Source organism: Myxocyprinus asiaticus, chromosome 30, assembly GCF_019703515.2.
Source record: "Myxocyprinus asiaticus isolate MX2 ecotype Aquarium Trade chromosome 30, UBuf_Myxa_2, whole genome shotgun sequence".
NCBI classification, from domain to species: domain Eukaryota; kingdom Metazoa; phylum Chordata; class Actinopteri; order Cypriniformes; family Catostomidae; genus Myxocyprinus; species Myxocyprinus asiaticus.
The window spans coordinates 40,720,158-40,737,509 of record NC_059373.1 but is presented as its reverse complement, the minus strand read 5'-3'; the positions used below and the strand labels follow the sequence as shown (position 1 = coordinate 40,737,509).

Sequence of the window (17,352 nt, the reverse complement as noted above, 5' to 3'; positions counted from 1 at the left end):
TCTCCACTTTAACTTTCACTTTCTTCTTCTTGTGTTTTTGGTGATTCACATTCTTCATGCATATCGCCACCTACTGGGCAGAGAGAAGAATTTCTAGTAAAAATTGGCTTAAATATTGATCTGTTTCTTACCCACACCTATCATATTACTTCAGAAGTCATGGATTAAACCACTGGAGTCATATGGATTACTTTTATGCTGCCTTTATGTGCTTTTTGGAGCGTCAACATTTTGGCACCCATTCACTTGCATTGTGAGGACCTACAGAGCTGAAATATTCCTCTAAAAATCTTAATTTGTGTTAGCTGAAGAAAGAAAGTCATATGCATCTCGGATGTCATGAGGGTGAGTAAATCATGAGATAATTTTCATTTTTGAGTGAACTATCCCTTTAAGTAGTACTTGGGGGCCCACATTGTACTCCTTTTGAGATACAGTGTTCCACATTGATTTAGTTCTTGTATCTTTTAAGCCCAGAAATAGTTGTGTTCTCATTCTGATGTATACTCTGAAGTGTATTTGTGACTGGTGGAATATTCTGCCTGAAGTATTGCTCTGCACAATTTGATACTTTTTTTTTTTTTTTTTAATCAGTCATAAGAAAAAACTTGATAAAGACTAAGCATAAATATAATTTCTACTTTCCTGGTAATTTTTTATACAAATTAACACACTCTCTACATCAGGGGTCGGTATTATTAAAAAATTAACAATATTATTAAAATATATTATTATTATAAAAAATGTCACTGTTTTATTATATTAAATCAATACTTTTAAACCTACTGAATTTGTTAACTTGTAAGTCCAACATTTTGATACAAATACGTTTTTTGTCCCACTGTTTACGTTCACTTTAGACATAACCGACTGCATTTATATTAATGCTTCAAGACAGGCATTGGCAGAATTATGAAGTGTATTTCATCGTTAAAGCGCGTACCCACATTAGTGCTCTCAGAACACATGCATATGTAAAGCACAGCACACAAACATTAGCCGCCAGTCAATCAAACAGCATGCAGCTACAGACGTCAGGAAATAAAAAGTCAATCTTTTATATTTTATCTAGATCAACCAACCAGTGGTGGTCTTGCTATCGCGATCGATGTAATGAACACCCCTGGTCTAGATGTAGAACACAGGCTAAGTATAGAAAATTACTCAATTTTATCATCGATAGAGGACATCTCTCTTTTTTCCGATAAACATCAAGATCATTTTATCACCCTGCCCTGTTGATAACATTGCATTAATCTCTCACAGCGACCCAATAATCTCAGTGATAGATAGCTAAATTACAGGCTACATTATAGACACATATAATCTAGTAAGCAGAAATATAAAATTTACCTCGAAAGCAGAATTAATGCTGATATCTGGCTTGAGCAAGCTAAACTCACGTCACATGAGCAATTGGCCTTTTCACTGCGAAAATCCCTTTCAGGTGTTGAACTGCCTTTTGAGGCATGGTCCACATCCATAACAGTTGGCACCAGATCTACAGCTGCCGTTCAAATTTTCTATGCATGTTTTGATTTGACAGGAGTCACAAGACTCTCGTAGCCAATCACGCTAATGGATACATTTTTTTTTTTTTAAAAACAGGACAGGGAAGTAGCGAACACAGACGCACTAGCGCAGTAAAAGTACAGTTACAGCACTTAAAATGTACTCAAGTAAAATTATACTATTTTTAAACTACATAAAAAGTACCATTTCTGGGAAAAACTACTTAATTACAGTAACGTGAGTATTTGTAATTCGTTACTTTACACCCCTGCAAATGATTTAGGCTTCTATGCTAGCTCAATGTCAAAATTTTTTGTTCCAAAACGAAACTTCAATGAAACACAACTAAAACTCTACATAAGTACATGATCGCAAATGATTCAAGCTTCTACACAAGCTCAATTTCGTGTTTTTTTTTTTTTTGTTTTATGAAACAAAACTTCAGTGAAACACAAGTAAGTGCTCTACGCAAGTACATAAACGCAAATGATTCAAGCTTCTTTGCAAGCTCAATTTCTCGTTTTTGTGGTCCCAAACGAAACTTCAACTAAACACAACTAAAACTCTACGTAAGTACATGATCGCAAATTTTTCAAGCTTCTGCACAAGCTCGATTTCATGTGTTTTTTTAATTTTTTTAATTTTTTTTTTTATGAAACGAAACTTAAATGAAACGCAACACAACTAAGTACCCTACACAACTACATAAACGCAAATGATTCAAGCTTTTACGCAAGCTTAATTTCTAAAGTTTTTGTGGTCCAAACGAAACTTCAACGAAACGCAACTAAGCACTCTACCTAAATACATAAACACAAATGATTCAAACTTCTACGCAAACTTGATTTCACATTTTTGTGATTATAGTTAACTTCAGTGAAACACAACTGAGGACTCTATGAAAGTACATAAATGCAAATGATTCAAGCTTCTACATGAGCTTGATTTCACATTTTTGTGTTCTAAAACAAAGCTTCAACAAAACACTACTAAATACTCTGTGCAAGTACATGAACGCAAATGATTCAAGCTTCTACACAAACTTGATTGAAGGGAACTTCAGCGAAACACAACTGAGTACTTTATGAAAGTACATAAACACAAATAATTCAAGCTTCTATTCTAGCTTGATTTCATGTTTTTTTGTTCCTAAATGAAACTTCAACGGAACACAACAAAATACTCTACACAACTACACAATCGCACATGATTCAAGCGTCTACGCAAGCTCAATTTCACGTTTTTGTTTTATGAAATGAAACTTCAACTAAATACTATGAAAGTACATAAACACAAATGATTCAAGCTTCTAAAGGAGCTTGATTTCACATTTTTGTGAAACACAACTGAGTACTCTATGAAAGTACATAAACGATAAATACATAATAAGTACATAAAAAATTAAAACATTAAGTACATTCTACACAAGCTTGATTGCATGCGGTATTGTGTTCCAAACAAAGCTTCAGTGAAACACAACTTTGAATTCTACGCAAGTACATGAACTCAAATGTTTATGCTTCTACACTAAAATGATTTCCCGTGTTTGTGTTTGGAAATGAAGCTTCAACAAAACCGAACTGAGAACTTTACGTATGTACATAAAAGAAAATATTTGAAGCTCCTGTGCAACCTCAATCTCACATGTTGCTGTGTTCAAAAGCGAAACTTCAACGAAACACATCTAAATGCTCTATGCAAGTACTTGACCATAAATGCTTCAAGCTCCTAAGCTTGATTTCTTGCATCTTAAGTGAAACTTTAATGCAGTGTAACTGAAAACTGAGTACTCTTCGCAGTTCAAACACGTTTAGCTATGCAAGCTCGATTTCATGCATCATTGCATTTTAAAAAGAAACTTTAGCTAATGGGGTGTGAAAATGCATCAATGCATCGCGGTTTGTGTACTTGCCTAAAATATGTTTCTGGCCTAATAAAGCAAGCATCTGTGCTACTTTCACACCAGCAGAAAGGAAAGAGACAAAGGGAGGGATAACAATCTTTGACATTATAATTTCTCACTCCTCGTGGCGGTGATGAAAGCAGTTCTGTAATAATCATTATCTGTGCTCACAGGGCAGCAGTGTTTGATGATAGCAGAGCAGTTCTGACTGTAAAACTGTGTTGACAATGACACTAAGTTTCATCAAAGAGCTCTGGATTGAGCTTAAATCCTACTCTTAAATGAGTTGAGCTGGCAGTTGAGGATTATAAACCCATGTAATATAAATTTGTCTTTGATATTCAGTTTTGACAAGTTGAAGCAACTAAAAGACATGCTTGAGAACTTTGCTCATAGCTTTGCAGAGAAACCATGTTTAATGGATCCATCACCCCAAATTTCTTTTTTTTTCTTTTTTTTTTTTTTTTTTTTTTTGCACATTCTTGAAAAGGATAAAAACTTAAATAAAACGTTTCTCAAAAAAATTGGTCTGGTTTTATTTTCAGCAAAAAAAGTCATTCACACCATTTCAGTGTGTTACTGTGCTGTTTTATGGCTTGTGTGAGCAGTTTGGTCCACTCGCTCACTGTATATGACTGTAATTTCACCAACAATAATGCAGCATGAGAGCATGTGGACATGAGAGAGATTCTGTTTTAAGATGACACTCTAGATGGAGTATTATTAGCATCCATTGAGGGCCTGTTGATAACTTGCTTCTAAAACACACAGGACGCGTGCGCGTATGAGCGTGTCACATCACACTAGTGATGAGGATTACATGCTTTCTAGTGGCTGTGTCAATGTTTGTCAGTGGACTGCAATCTAGTGACCCATCTTTTCCTTGCTGTCCTCCTTGCGTGGGCTAATTGAGGCGAAACACACCTCCATTTACACACTGAGAAAACGTCCTGGTTACTTTCATAACCTCCGTTCCCTGTTGGAGGGAACGAGATGTTGTGTCAATGTAGTGACACTAGGGGTCACTCTTGGGTGCCCCAAACACCTCTGTTTTTGAAAAAAGGCCAATGGGAATTGGCGAGTGGAATTTGCATGCCACTCCTCTGGACATACAGGTATAAAAGGAGCTGGCTCACAACCACTCATTCAGGTTTTGTGCTGAGGAGCCGAGACAAGGTCCCGGCTATTTCAGCGGGTAGTTCAGTATTGTGGCAAGAGGGACACAAAGTCTCGTTCCCTCCATAAGGGAACGGAGGTTACGAAAGTAACCAGGACGTACCCTATCTGTCACTCACTCAATGTTGTGTCGATGTAGTGACACTAGGGGTCCCTATACGAAATGCCACAATAAGCTGAACTGTTACATGGACTGGCGGTGCGAGACAGGCAGACCACTGTGTGCCTCATAGCCAGCGCACCAGGCCATCACGTAACCTCCCCCAACACTCTTATGAGCATCGAACGGTCCTTTGGGAACAAGTTGATTTGCCCAACAAATAGGGACAGGCTAGCCCAGCCATGGCCACTTTTCCTCTTTTTTTTTTTTTCTCCCCAAAAAGTGTGGAATTTTGTTTACCGGCTGGGGACCATAAGTGTCTACGTCAGGGGGGTGTCACTCCCAAGGGGAAGACACCACAGAGACCACACCCCGCCGGGGGGAGGGGGGGTATTTTGAGTGGAAATGCGTCACATGGCCTTACCGAGTCTTGTCGGGAGTATGTCATGTGGAGAAGTCCCATAGTAGGTCCTACCCAAAGGGGGAGGAGCACTACAAACACAGTGACCGGGGGCAGAGGAACCTCTGCCCAAGGATGACGCAGTTTACTGACAGGGAAACGATTTAGCGGAAGATATATCACACGAGGCCACCTATGGGGAGCCCCTACCACAGTACAGGGCTTAGTTAGCACATGTACTGGGCCGGCAGTGAGTTTCTCTGCAAAATCGTCTGCCACAGGGCTAAGGAGGAAAGTCATCCAGGGATCACAACTTGTGAACATGACTGGGAGTCAAAAGCGCACGTCTTCACCTCAGGGGAGGGGAAAGGCGCTATGCGCAAGTGGTACACCCGGCCAGCTGTCCTGGAACTTACCTGCTCATACCTGACAATACACGGGACAAGACCGGCTCAACCCGGAGATTGTAGAACCTCTCAAATGTGTTGGGTGTTGCCCAGCCCGTTGCTCTGCAGATGTGTGCCAAAGAGGCACCATTGGTCAGGGCCCAGGAGGCCGGCACACTCCTAGTAGAGTGGGCTTGTAGCCCCACAGGGGGTGGCACATCCTGAGCGTGATATGCCATCACAATGGCATCAATGACCCAATGGGTGATTCTCTGTTTGTAAACAGCACTCTCTTTCCGCTGTCCACCAAAGCAGACAAAGAGCTGCTCGGAACTTCTAAAGCTCTGCGTGCGATCCAAATAGATACGTAAAGCACACACCGGACACAGCAATGGCAAGGCTGGGTCTGCCTCCTCCCGGGGCAGCGCTTGAAGGTTCACCACCTGATCCCTAAACGGGGTCGTGGGAACCTTGGGCACATAGGCCGGTCTGGGTCTCAGGATCACGTGAGAGTAGCCCGGACCGAATTCCAGGCACATTTAGCTGACAGAGAACGCCTGCAGGTCCCCTACCCTCTTGATGGAAGTGAGTGCAGTCAGGAGGGCAGTCTTCAAAAGAGAGTGCCTTAAGCTCAACTGACTCTAGGGGCTCGAAGGGAGCTCCCTGTAGACCCTGAAAGACTACAGAGAGGTCCCACGAGGGGATGAGGCACAGTCTGGAGGGATTCAACCTCCTAACGCCTCTCAGGAACCTGATGATCAAGTTGTGCTTCCCCAAATACTTACCATCTACTGCATCGTGATGTGCTGAAATGGCGGCTACATACACCTTCAAGGTGGAGGGGGACAGCCGCCCCTTCCAGCCTCTCCTGCAGGAAGGAAAGCAGGGTTGCGGCCAATCTTGGACCTACGAGTACTGAACCGGGCCTTGCACAGAGTCCCGTTCAAGATGCTGACGCAGAAACACATTTTGGCGGGCGTCCGGCATCAAGATTGGTTCGCGGCAGTAGACCTGAAGGATGCTTACTTCCACGTCACGGTTTTACCTCGACACAGGCCCTTCCTACGGTTTGCTTTCGAGGGCAGGGCGTACCAGTACAAGGTCCTCCCCTTCGGTCTTTCCCTGTCGACTCGCATCTTTATGAAAATCGCAGAGGCAGCCCTTGCCCCGCTAAGGGAAGAGGGCATTTGCATTCTCAACTATCTCAACAACTGGCTAATTCGAGCTTGCTCTTGGGAGTTGTTGTGTGCGCACAGGGACCTGGTGCTCAGGCACCTCAGCCGTGACGTAGTTGTGGCTTTTCGTATAGGGACCCCTAGTGTCACTACAGTGACACAACTTCAAGTGAGTGACAGACAGGGAACGTCTTGGTTACTTTCATGACCTCCGTTCCCTGATGGAGGGAACGAGACATTGTGTCCCTCCCGCCACAACACTGAACTACCTGCTGAAATGGCCGGGACCTTCTCTTGGCTCCTCAGCACAAAACCTGAATGAGTGGTTGCGTGCCAGCTCCTTTTATACCCGTATGTCCGGGGGAGTGGCATGCAAATTCCACTCGCCAATTCCCATTGGCTTTTTCTCAAAGATCAGAGGTGTTTGGGACTCCCAAGAGTGACCCCTAGTGTCACTACATCAACACAACATCTCGTTCCCTCCATCAGGGAACAGAGGTTACGAAAGTAACCAAGACATTTCTAGACATATTGTAACATGCCACCAATTACCAGTAGAGACCCACAGGAACCTGTCAGGATAGGCTGGATAGAGAGAAGGCAAGGACTCAAATGCAGCAAATAGGATGGGCTATATTTTAACTAAAAATTAAACAAAACAAACAGAAACTACCCCAAAGGGAAAGACTCCAAGGTCCAGGGCAGACCACTGCAGACAGACGGGGCTCGATGCACCGGGCTGGAACAGGCATGACAGGAACCGACAAGGAAGAAGCCTAACAAGGTCAGCAACCACAATGAACTGGCACGGGACAGAAAACAAAGGGAGGTTAAATAGGGAAGGAACTAAGGAGGGTAACGAGGGAAACAGGTGAGGCAAATGAACTGATTACGAGGTAACAAGTGGGTGGGGCCAAGACGAGAGACTGGAGAGCACATGGAAAACAAACTTAACAGGAGCCATGTGCTCTCACCAAACACAATAGACAAGTCAGAAGAGCACATGGCAAATGAACACAATCGTAAGCCATGTGCTCAAAAAAAAGGCATAGCTCACAAGACTGACAGAAGAGTGCATGACAAGAGAACAGAACCTGAAGCCATGCACTCACAAGGACAAGACATGGAGCATGAGTGTCCAGATCCCGAAACCAAACTAGACCAAAGAGTCAGGACCCAGACAAAAATAATAGACAGAAGAGCAAGGAAATCAAAACCCGAAGCCGTGCGCTTACACAGAGACACAAACAAAGACAGATAAACACATAGCCAGGTAATAAACCCTGATCCATGTGCTCAACACAAACAAGGAATATGGATGTCAGGATAACCAATAAACATAACTGACAAAGGTATCAGGATCCTGACAGGAACCATTCATTTCCATTAAAACCAATAAAATTCTCATTATGACCATTAAAACCAGTTGGATTTCTGTGAGGGTTTCTATTGATTTTTTTATTTTTATTTATTTATTTATTTATTTATTTATTAGCATGGTTATCATTAACTGTTTACATCTCCCTGGGTTCTGGCATGTTCATGTGATGTCATACATACACATCAAGGCGAAGTGAGTAGATTTCTAAGTTTCCAAGTTGGAATACGGCTTTGAGTTCGACTTCTGCTGCTTTATACCAAGTAGGAAATTCTGAATTTCCAAATTCTGACTTGTAACTGTCAGGTCACTCGGAGGCCATATTGGTAAAACCCCCAGGCAGCTATTTTGTATACATGGAAGTCTACTTGAATGGGGAAAGTCTAAAATCTCCAAAGCTGTTAGTCAAAATGTTGTTTTAAAATAACATATTTCAGGTCATCATTAAAATCTGACAACAACACTATCATAAATTTTGCTTCTTTATTCTCAATTTTTTTTTTTTTTTTTTTTCAGGTTGATCTAGCTATTGTGCAAGCAAACAGGCAACTGGCTGTTTAACTGAAAGGCGGGACTACAGCCACCATATTTAATGCTTTGATTTTTCTCAATTCATATGTGACCCACCTCATCCTTAGAATGTGTCTGATGTAATGCAGCATGTGTATACATGGTAGATTGACCTATTAAACTAAATTATTTTATTTCAAAAGAGCAAGGAAATCAGATTTATTATAATATGTCCCTTTTAAACCTCTGATATCCCATGTACTGTAAGTATCCTCTTGTTGTAACAGTGTGCATGTGTATGTCTCTCTCTCCAGCTGGCTGCACATTTGAGGAAGACTCTGACCCCAGTCTCTGTGAATACAGACAGGCACAGGAGGACGATTTTGATTGGCAGCTTGTACGGACCTACAGCTGGCCGCACATGACCTCTGACCTTACACGGGGTGAGCATTGTCTTCTTTTACTGTGATGAACTCACTCGGTCATATTCCACATGACAATTGCCTTAGTTTCCCACATTAATCTGCATGTCTATTGTTTATTTTGATGCAACTGTTGTTCTCAGCAAAGTTTGCTAATTGTACTCATTAGCTCTGTTCCAAAATGTGTTGAGCTGCCTACCTAGACAGCATTTTAAGGCATCACAGGTGCTCCTGGTGCAAAATTATGACACTTTATTTTGGCCAAAATGTAAGGGAGAATAGTATACCCTTGCAGAGTAAACAAAACCAGAATGTATCGTGACAAGCTGAAACATGAGGGATGCATCGAGAGAAATGTTGCTTAGAAACGTTGTTATATTTAATTTCTGAAAAGTGTTGAGAATACTATTTTACCCAATATTTGTGTGTTCAATGTATTTTTATGCTTATTTGACGATTGAGCTTTGGCATCATGCTTTAGTAAAATTCTGCTTAGATCGATTGAGTCGAGTCTATTGTGTGCTTCACATGATGAACACTATTTGTGCGGTACATGGAGTTCCTGTCTATGTAGTACATTCCAAATCAATCTCTTATGAATTTCCACTTCAGTTAGGATGTTTCCTTAGAAGGTAGCTGCCTATAGTATGTAGGTAGCAGACAGCGAGGCAGCTTACTAGATTTTGGATCAGAGCTTGTGTAAACATTTAAATTTGAGTGGCTTTGTTCATCATACCCCATATGCTAGGGCGCTAGAAAGTGAATGTGTTCTACAGAGTGAAAAAAAACTCTTATTTTTCTCCTGACCACATGCATGGTTTGACATGGCATCTTATGGTCTTTTTTTTGTTTTTTGACGAAATACCTTGAGGAATGTCTGTGCACTTTATGAAGTCCTTTCCATGTCAAAAGTGCTATTAGTTGCCCTCCAGGCCTGGTCCTGCTGTTCAGGTAAGAGTTTTGTGTTAACCTGATCGACTTGAAATGGTGGTTTCAGTGATAATTGTATGACTGCAGTCCAGAAGGTTCTCGTGGGGCACAGAGAATCACAGAGAACTTTCTTTTATTGCGTTGATAATGGTAATCAAGTCTAAAAAGCAATTTGTGTTATGGTTGAATGTGAACTCTTGTGTCCGCTGAGGGTTTACACATCTGAGCAGTGCTGGTTCTACCCCATTTGGCAAGACCCTTTTCACATCACACAGCCCAAGATGAAGTTGATCAAAGTTATCTTTCTCAAAAGCCTACTGTGGCAGTATCATGGTACAGGGTTTGTACAAGATGTTAATACCTTTGTATTTTTTATAATATATTATAGTATTTATATGGCTAGCCTGCTGCAAGGAACATGTCCAATATACATGGTATTGGCTTGGTAATTTTTGGTACTTTTTAGTGCTTTTGTGTATTGTAAGTGTTTTGATACACCTTTAGTTAGAAAATGTCTTTACCTGCAGTAGACAATCGATCACAGGCTGCACTCACACATGATCTTCAACACTGGCAAACGATTGAATGCAGCTGCAGGTTTTGTTTCAATGAATTGTAAGTAAATATTCACTTCATTCAGCGTTGTTTTTGTTCTCTGTCTTCTAAAGTATCCTGTTACTGTTTTACTGTGTGACAAAGAGCTTCAAACGATTCAGCCCGCACGTTAGACAAATTAATTGAGAAGAACCGATTCAAAAGAGTGATTATTTCAAGTATATCGGGCATCGCTCCGATTCGTGAGCCATGCGCTCATGAGTCTATGGCCGCGTTCACAATGGCATACTATCCATACTTCTCTCACTGTTTTTGCCAAACACAGATATAACAGAAACAGTAAGAGGAGTATGGTAGTATGGTCTATTTGTTCCGTGGGTGGTGCCACAACACTTCATTCGAACACCCAGGGCGCATTTTGTTTGACACAGATTGAACACATACTTATTGGCTCGGTAGATTGGCGCCCCCGAAGCGTTGCTGCCCTAGGTGCTTGACTATGTCACCTAATGGGTTGACCGGCCATGTGTCTGACTGCACTAATGGACACAGTGACCCTGTTTACATGCACTTTAGAATATGGTTTATTCCAGGGTTTTTGCAGAAAATGACATTCTGAAATGTCATTCAAAAGAAAATGTGTTTTCATTTCGCCGCTTAAGGGATTAAGAGAAAGTGCTTTAACACACCTGGGTTTCTCCTGGAGAACACGGCTTATGTGGCCAAGTAAACGCATAAGCAGTGTTCTTGCAGGTTTTAGAGGAGTGCCCATGTGCGTGAATAGATCGGATATCAAACATCATAAGATGGAGCCCAACAACAATTCAACACAGCGGAAAGAATTCAGCTTTTCTGGGAGTGCAATGGGAAAAGCGCATAAACTATATACTACGCCAACTATACGCACTAATGTAAAGTATTGAATACTGTCCCTCACATCCATGCATATTCGGTCAAGTACTTGGAGGAATACAATGGGGTTTGGCGTAAGAGGGAAACCCCATTATTGCAGCGCAATCCCGCTGCAGGTCGATATGGAAAGTGAAGGAAACAAACACAGCAACAGCTCTGGAATATCTGTAAATAAAGCAAAGCAACAGATAATAAAATAGTGAAGTCTTTCTCGGATGCCATCTTTATTATTTAAATGAGCATCGCAGGGAAATGACGGTGCTGTACATAAAGCTGCTTACTGACTGAGCCACATGTGTACGGGAGTAAAGAGAAAGCCAGTAACACACTGCATGTAAATGGGAGTGCCACTTTCTAGTTTAAGCAGATTTCTTGCAATAAATGACGAGCTCACTGTTTCTTTGTTTTTTGTTTTTAAAGGTGCCGTTATATGTACCACGGTAGCTACATACTTGCAGGCTAATGGTGTGCAGGACATTTTTACATGTTGCAGCAACAAATAAATGTGGAGGCAAGGGAGAACTTGTTATTAAGGGCCATTGTAAGGCACAACATGAAGCAGAGTTTAACAAAGTTTTGAGATGTTTAACCACATTCAACCAATGTTCTTCTTTAAGGCAAGTCAGTCCACTCTATGGCCATTTTTGGAATGCTCTCAGGCAGATGTTTTCTGTTGAAAATGTGCAGCATAAAAGACCAGCTCCTATCTACTTGAATGGGAAAAGACCGAAATCTTTAAAACAGTTGGTCAAGATTATGATCAAAGAACATATTTCTAATCAGTAGGAAAATCTGACAACAATTGTATCATTAATAGTGCTTCTTTAGCTCAGATCACACTATAAAACGCTATTTTTCAGGCTGGTTCATGTGCATGCACATTCTCGAGTTTACTGACAGGTGATGTGTGTATCTAAAAGGTGATTGGCTCTTTTTGCCTGTAAGGTGGGACCTTTTTCTACAACATTGGGTGTTCCAATTACTCCCATTTATTTTAACACAAGTACTCCATCTCTGGCTAAATACTCTCTGATTCAACTGATGTGTGGTTACATGTTTGTTTATATTGGCTATTTTGCAGCAGCTAAGAAAGTGGCTTTTCCAATTAAAATTGAGAGCTGGAACTGTCAGTTTAATAATTTCACTGTTTATTTAAATCGTGTTATATAATCTGTAACTGTTTTTGCACTGATGCCAGATTTAACATTCATGAATAATCAGTAACACTTTACATTTTTGTACCCTTTGTAAAGGGGTTATTAAGGGGCTCATTAATGACTTATAAGTCGTTTACAAATGCATTATAAACTGTTGATGTGCAGTTATAAAAACATGTATAAAAAGGGTGACTTTCATATAATACCTGTAATAGTGAGCTATTTTATCTCACATGTTACATTTAGATAGAAATCATGTTATTCAACATTAATAGCCCTATAATAATGTTGGCAATGCCTTAAGAAATTCTTTATATATGTCTTTTTTACATTAAGGTACATTTTCATTGGTTATTAATGTTGAATAAGTGTTAAGCATTGATCACACGTCACTTAAAATGCTCACTATTTGGCAAGTACTGAATGAAAGTTGCCCTTTTTATTCATGTTGTTATAACTGCATATCACGATTTAGGGCTATATTTTCATGAGTGCGCAAAGCGCAGGGCTACACGCTACAACCGTATGCTACGTCTTATACAATTTTCGTGAGTGCGCTAATTCTAAGCACAATTTTCGTGCTAGTGCAAAGCGCAAGTTGGCATGGGTGAGAGTCTTTGCCATATCTGTGGGTGTATGCGCACAAACTGTGGGTGTATCGTATGTTAATGAAGTGGTGCAAAGCACAATTTGCTATTTCCTGAGAAATAGATCATTGTGCTAAGACGTTTCAAAAGCAGGTCTGTTTTTCAAACTCTGAAAATATAGTGGAACATCAAATTATGACAAACACAGTTGTAGCCGTTTTATGAAAAAAATTAATTTAATTAAAATATGAGATTTGTGTTAAACTATCTAAAGGTCAAGGTTTATTTTTCTATTTTTATTACTATTATTATGTTTATATTTACAATTGTTTTTATGATCTAATTTATATTGGTATTTTTTCCACCTGTTGTCGAAGATTGATTTTTAAGTCACTGCCAAAGGGTCTGGTGGAAGAAGTTGGAGAAGATAAAATTTTTGGATTTGGTATGATTTTTTTGACCACTTTGTTATTTTGAATATATTTTCATTTTTTCTGAAGTGTAATTTGAATTTAGGAATATGTTTGGTTTAATTTTTTCGTGTATCAATCAATGTATTTAATTGTTCAAAATCTAAATCGACCGGTAGAAGTGAAGTGTGTGAGGATACAATCACTGTTAATACTAGCCATGATTTGTGTGTCAGTAGATGAAAATGATTAATAATACTTACATTCTCTCTAATTTAACTGAGCGTTCATCCAAATTCTGATGACAATCACATTTTCCATGTGTATAAATGTCACTTTTATATAAATATGCCTGACATTCAACAAGGACGTAGTTAATTCATAAAAGAATGTAAATCCATATTTCTGTTCTTCTAATTCATTGCATACAGTCCATTTTCACTACCAAATTCTTATCAATGTGCTGTCTTTGTTTATATATTTATATATATATATATTTATATATTTATGCATTTGGCAGACGCTTTTATCCAAAGCAACTTACAGTGCCCTTATTACAGGGACAATCCCCCTGGAGCAACCTGGAGTTAAGTGCCTTGCACAAGGACACAATGGTGGTGGCTGTGGGGATCGAACCAACAACCTTTTGGCTTACCAGTTCAGTGCTTTAGTCCACTACGCCACCACCACTCCTTGTGGTGTTTATAACATGACCCAGCCCATTAGTGTATTGTGCGCGTGATTTCACCAAACCCACTTGTGCCTAGACTTAGCGCATGCTTGCGTGAAAATACCAAAACTTCATGGTAACATAGCGCTTAGCGCTCTTAATATAGGGCCCATATAATGCATTTGTAAATTACATTATTAGTCATCATGAACCCCTTTTTTAACCCTTTACAATGAAAAATTAATATGAAGTGTTACTGAATAATCTTATCCTTTGTGTTGTGTCCATCAAGTTAATAAGAAAATATTTAAATTAAATGAAGAGATTTCATTTGTAAAGCATTTAGTTCATGGGATTATCAAACAATGGGCATTGCCATATGGTTATTTCATTTAGATAATTTTTGTTGAATTTCCAGAAAAAAATAGCTGTATAGTGTTATATTCTGTTACCATGCTATAATACTGTGATATTTTTTTTTTTATCATTCTGCCTCTGTCGTCCACTGTCCTGAATGCTGAAGCATTGTGTAAGGTTGTTAACTGGACACTTGAAAACAATCTGTGGCATTTTGTGTTGATATTTCTTTAAGCAGACGTCTAATACTGCACTTATCTGGAGGGTTAAATTCTATCAAAGCTGCTAAAGACACTCCAATTGAGACAACAGCTTAGTTTATTGGGCGCTACTTGTTTAATAGGATTGATCCATACTGGGGTCTGTTCAGCATTCTAATGAATTGGAACTGAGAAACAGAGGAAAAGAGATGCAGTTATTGGCCTCCCCTCACTCTGTAGCCTACTAATACAGCAGTGAAAAACCTATTAGGGCTTTATACTTCATTTTAAGGCCTAAAAGATGTTTTCCATGTAAAGAAATGAATAGTAATTTTGATAAATCTGTTTTAAATTATGTAAAATCACACAAGAGGAAGACTTCAGTCATATCAGTGCAAAAAATTTAATAATAAATTCTGTTCATTAAGAGCACCTATTAGTTTAAAATTCAAGATTCTTCTCCAAAATGCAAGCTCATTTAAACCAGCTGTCTTGTTGAACTGAACTGTGTCTGTCAGTTTTCTGAATTTGACTTCAAACGGACGGTTGCTGCCCTGCCCTACTCACTGCCCCCTGGTACGAGACCACCCTGCTCTGACATTTTGACATGCTGCCTTTGAAGATCAGGTGCAAAAAAAGCAGAACTCTTAGCTTGCGCGGCTGGAATGACTCTTTGCATTTAAATGGCACATTAGCACGAGCCAATTTTCTCCTTGTTTCCTGAAAAGCTCATTTGTGTTGATGCAGGGAGGCAGTGCTGTCTTTGATGTCAAGGTGTAATAAGACAAGCTTTCAGTCTGCTGACTTGATACTTTGCTCTTTTCTGGCACTCTTCAGGCTGCTTTGTAGTGTGTTGATTAGAGAAATGGATTGCTTATATTATTGGAATTAGAGGTTGAGTTAATAAGCTTGAATGCTAGTTTGTGCTCGCATCTGAATGAGAGAAATGTAAAGGATTTTCGTTTTGCACTTTCAGTTCAACTGCTGAACTGTTTAAGAAAACTCTGGATTACTACTTTCTGATCAAAAAGGTGACAAAATGAGCTTGATTTGCGACATTTGTCAAAATGAACCTAGCCAGAAACGTAATTTAGCCTAATTGCTCTCTTATACGTGATAAACATGGGTAGATAAGACTGCAGGGGTGGCAAAGGCAAAACCAAGTTTCATGAAGTATTAGCCACTTTCACACATGAAACCCAATTATTTGCCATACACTTTTCGATTATCTGCTATTCATGTAAAATTCATTTTAACTGTTACTATTTTGAATGGTGTGTCAGTTTATTTGGTGCTTAATACACAATGTTTGCATTTATGCGGCTGCTTGTGGTCACAATAAAAAAATGCCATGCGATGTATCCGTCCTGAGACAGTAAAAGAATGAATAAATAAATAAATAAATAAAAGTCTGATTCAAGCTAAAATTCTTCATTTTTTTTTGGTTTTTGGCATAAGTAGTTTGGAATAGTTGTATAAATATTATCATTTATTTTTATAATAATCATAATTATAGGACTATAATTTAATAACAATATTGTATTAATTAATTATTATTATTATTATTATTATTATAAATGTACAATTATTATTTCTTATATTATTAATAATATTTAATTATTATACAATATTATTTAAATGAGATATTAATAATATTTAGAAAGCCTTTGTCCTCCAAAAATAAATTTCAGGTGGTATGACCAACATGCAGGTGGCCATTCTGTTGTCATGTGACAAGAATACCATAAAACAGAGAGGACCTCTTTGGACCTTCAGTACTTTTATTATTATTATTATTATTATTATTATTATTATTATTATTATATTTATCTAGCTATTTTGACATTTTTATGAAAAGGGATAAGGTCAAATGGTGTAACCCTTAGAAAATGTCTTGATGTTCTTGATTAAAAAATCATGAAACATTTTACCTTGTTTTTTTATTATTATTATTATTATTAATAATTTAAGTGAAGAAAGAATTTTAATACATTTTACTTGATGGTTACACAACATTACATTTTTCAAGTTATTATTATTTTTATTTTTTTTGGTAGACAATGTTATGTTTTTTCAGCTTTAACAAACTTGATGCAAGTGTCTTAAACTAGATTTGTATTTTTATTTTATTTTATTCAGATTTCTATTTTAATAATCTTTGGCAATCTTATTTGTCACTGAACCTATAATCAAACCAGTTGATTAAAAGGGTGGTGTGCACATAATTTTTTCTTTTTTGATAGAAGGCTGAGGATTTTTCAGAAAGTTAAGCAGTAATTCATCACTCTTGGAGGAAAAAAGAAAATAAAACAAAATCCTGCAGCATGAAAAGAAGGTCCATGGCATTGTGTGGGTTTTGGAAATTTTAGATTTAGGAGGGCTACATCTGAGATATTGCACACTAGTTAGGAAGAACATACTCAAGATTCATTGATCGGCTCCAGTCTTAGCACAAAACTTTTCTGGCTCAATTTTAAGACCTTGTTAAGTTCCCCCAGCCTCTCTTATGGCCCTCAGCATCAACAGTACAATAATGAAGAGATAATGATGGAATTGTGGGCTTGATGTGTATTTGTTTCATTCAGAGAAACACTCACACAGACAGTGGAGAG

The 17,352-nt window shown here is 38.8% G+C and overlaps 1 protein-coding gene across 4 annotated transcripts in view; it reads left to right on the top strand.

The window, feature by feature from the left end:
* The window catches only part of LOC127420681 (receptor-type tyrosine-protein phosphatase U-like), a 426,908-nt gene that overhangs the window by 91,222 nt on the left and 318,334 nt on the right, over positions 1-17,352 (top strand). For all 4 annotated transcript variants that reach the window (XM_051663146.1, XM_051663144.1, XM_051663145.1 and 1 more), the window contains exon 2: positions 8,855-8,983. In XM_051663146.1, coding sequence (XP_051519106.1) covers positions 8,855-8,983 — 129 coding nt within the window. The remainder of the gene's footprint in view (positions 1-8,854; positions 8,984-17,352) is intronic.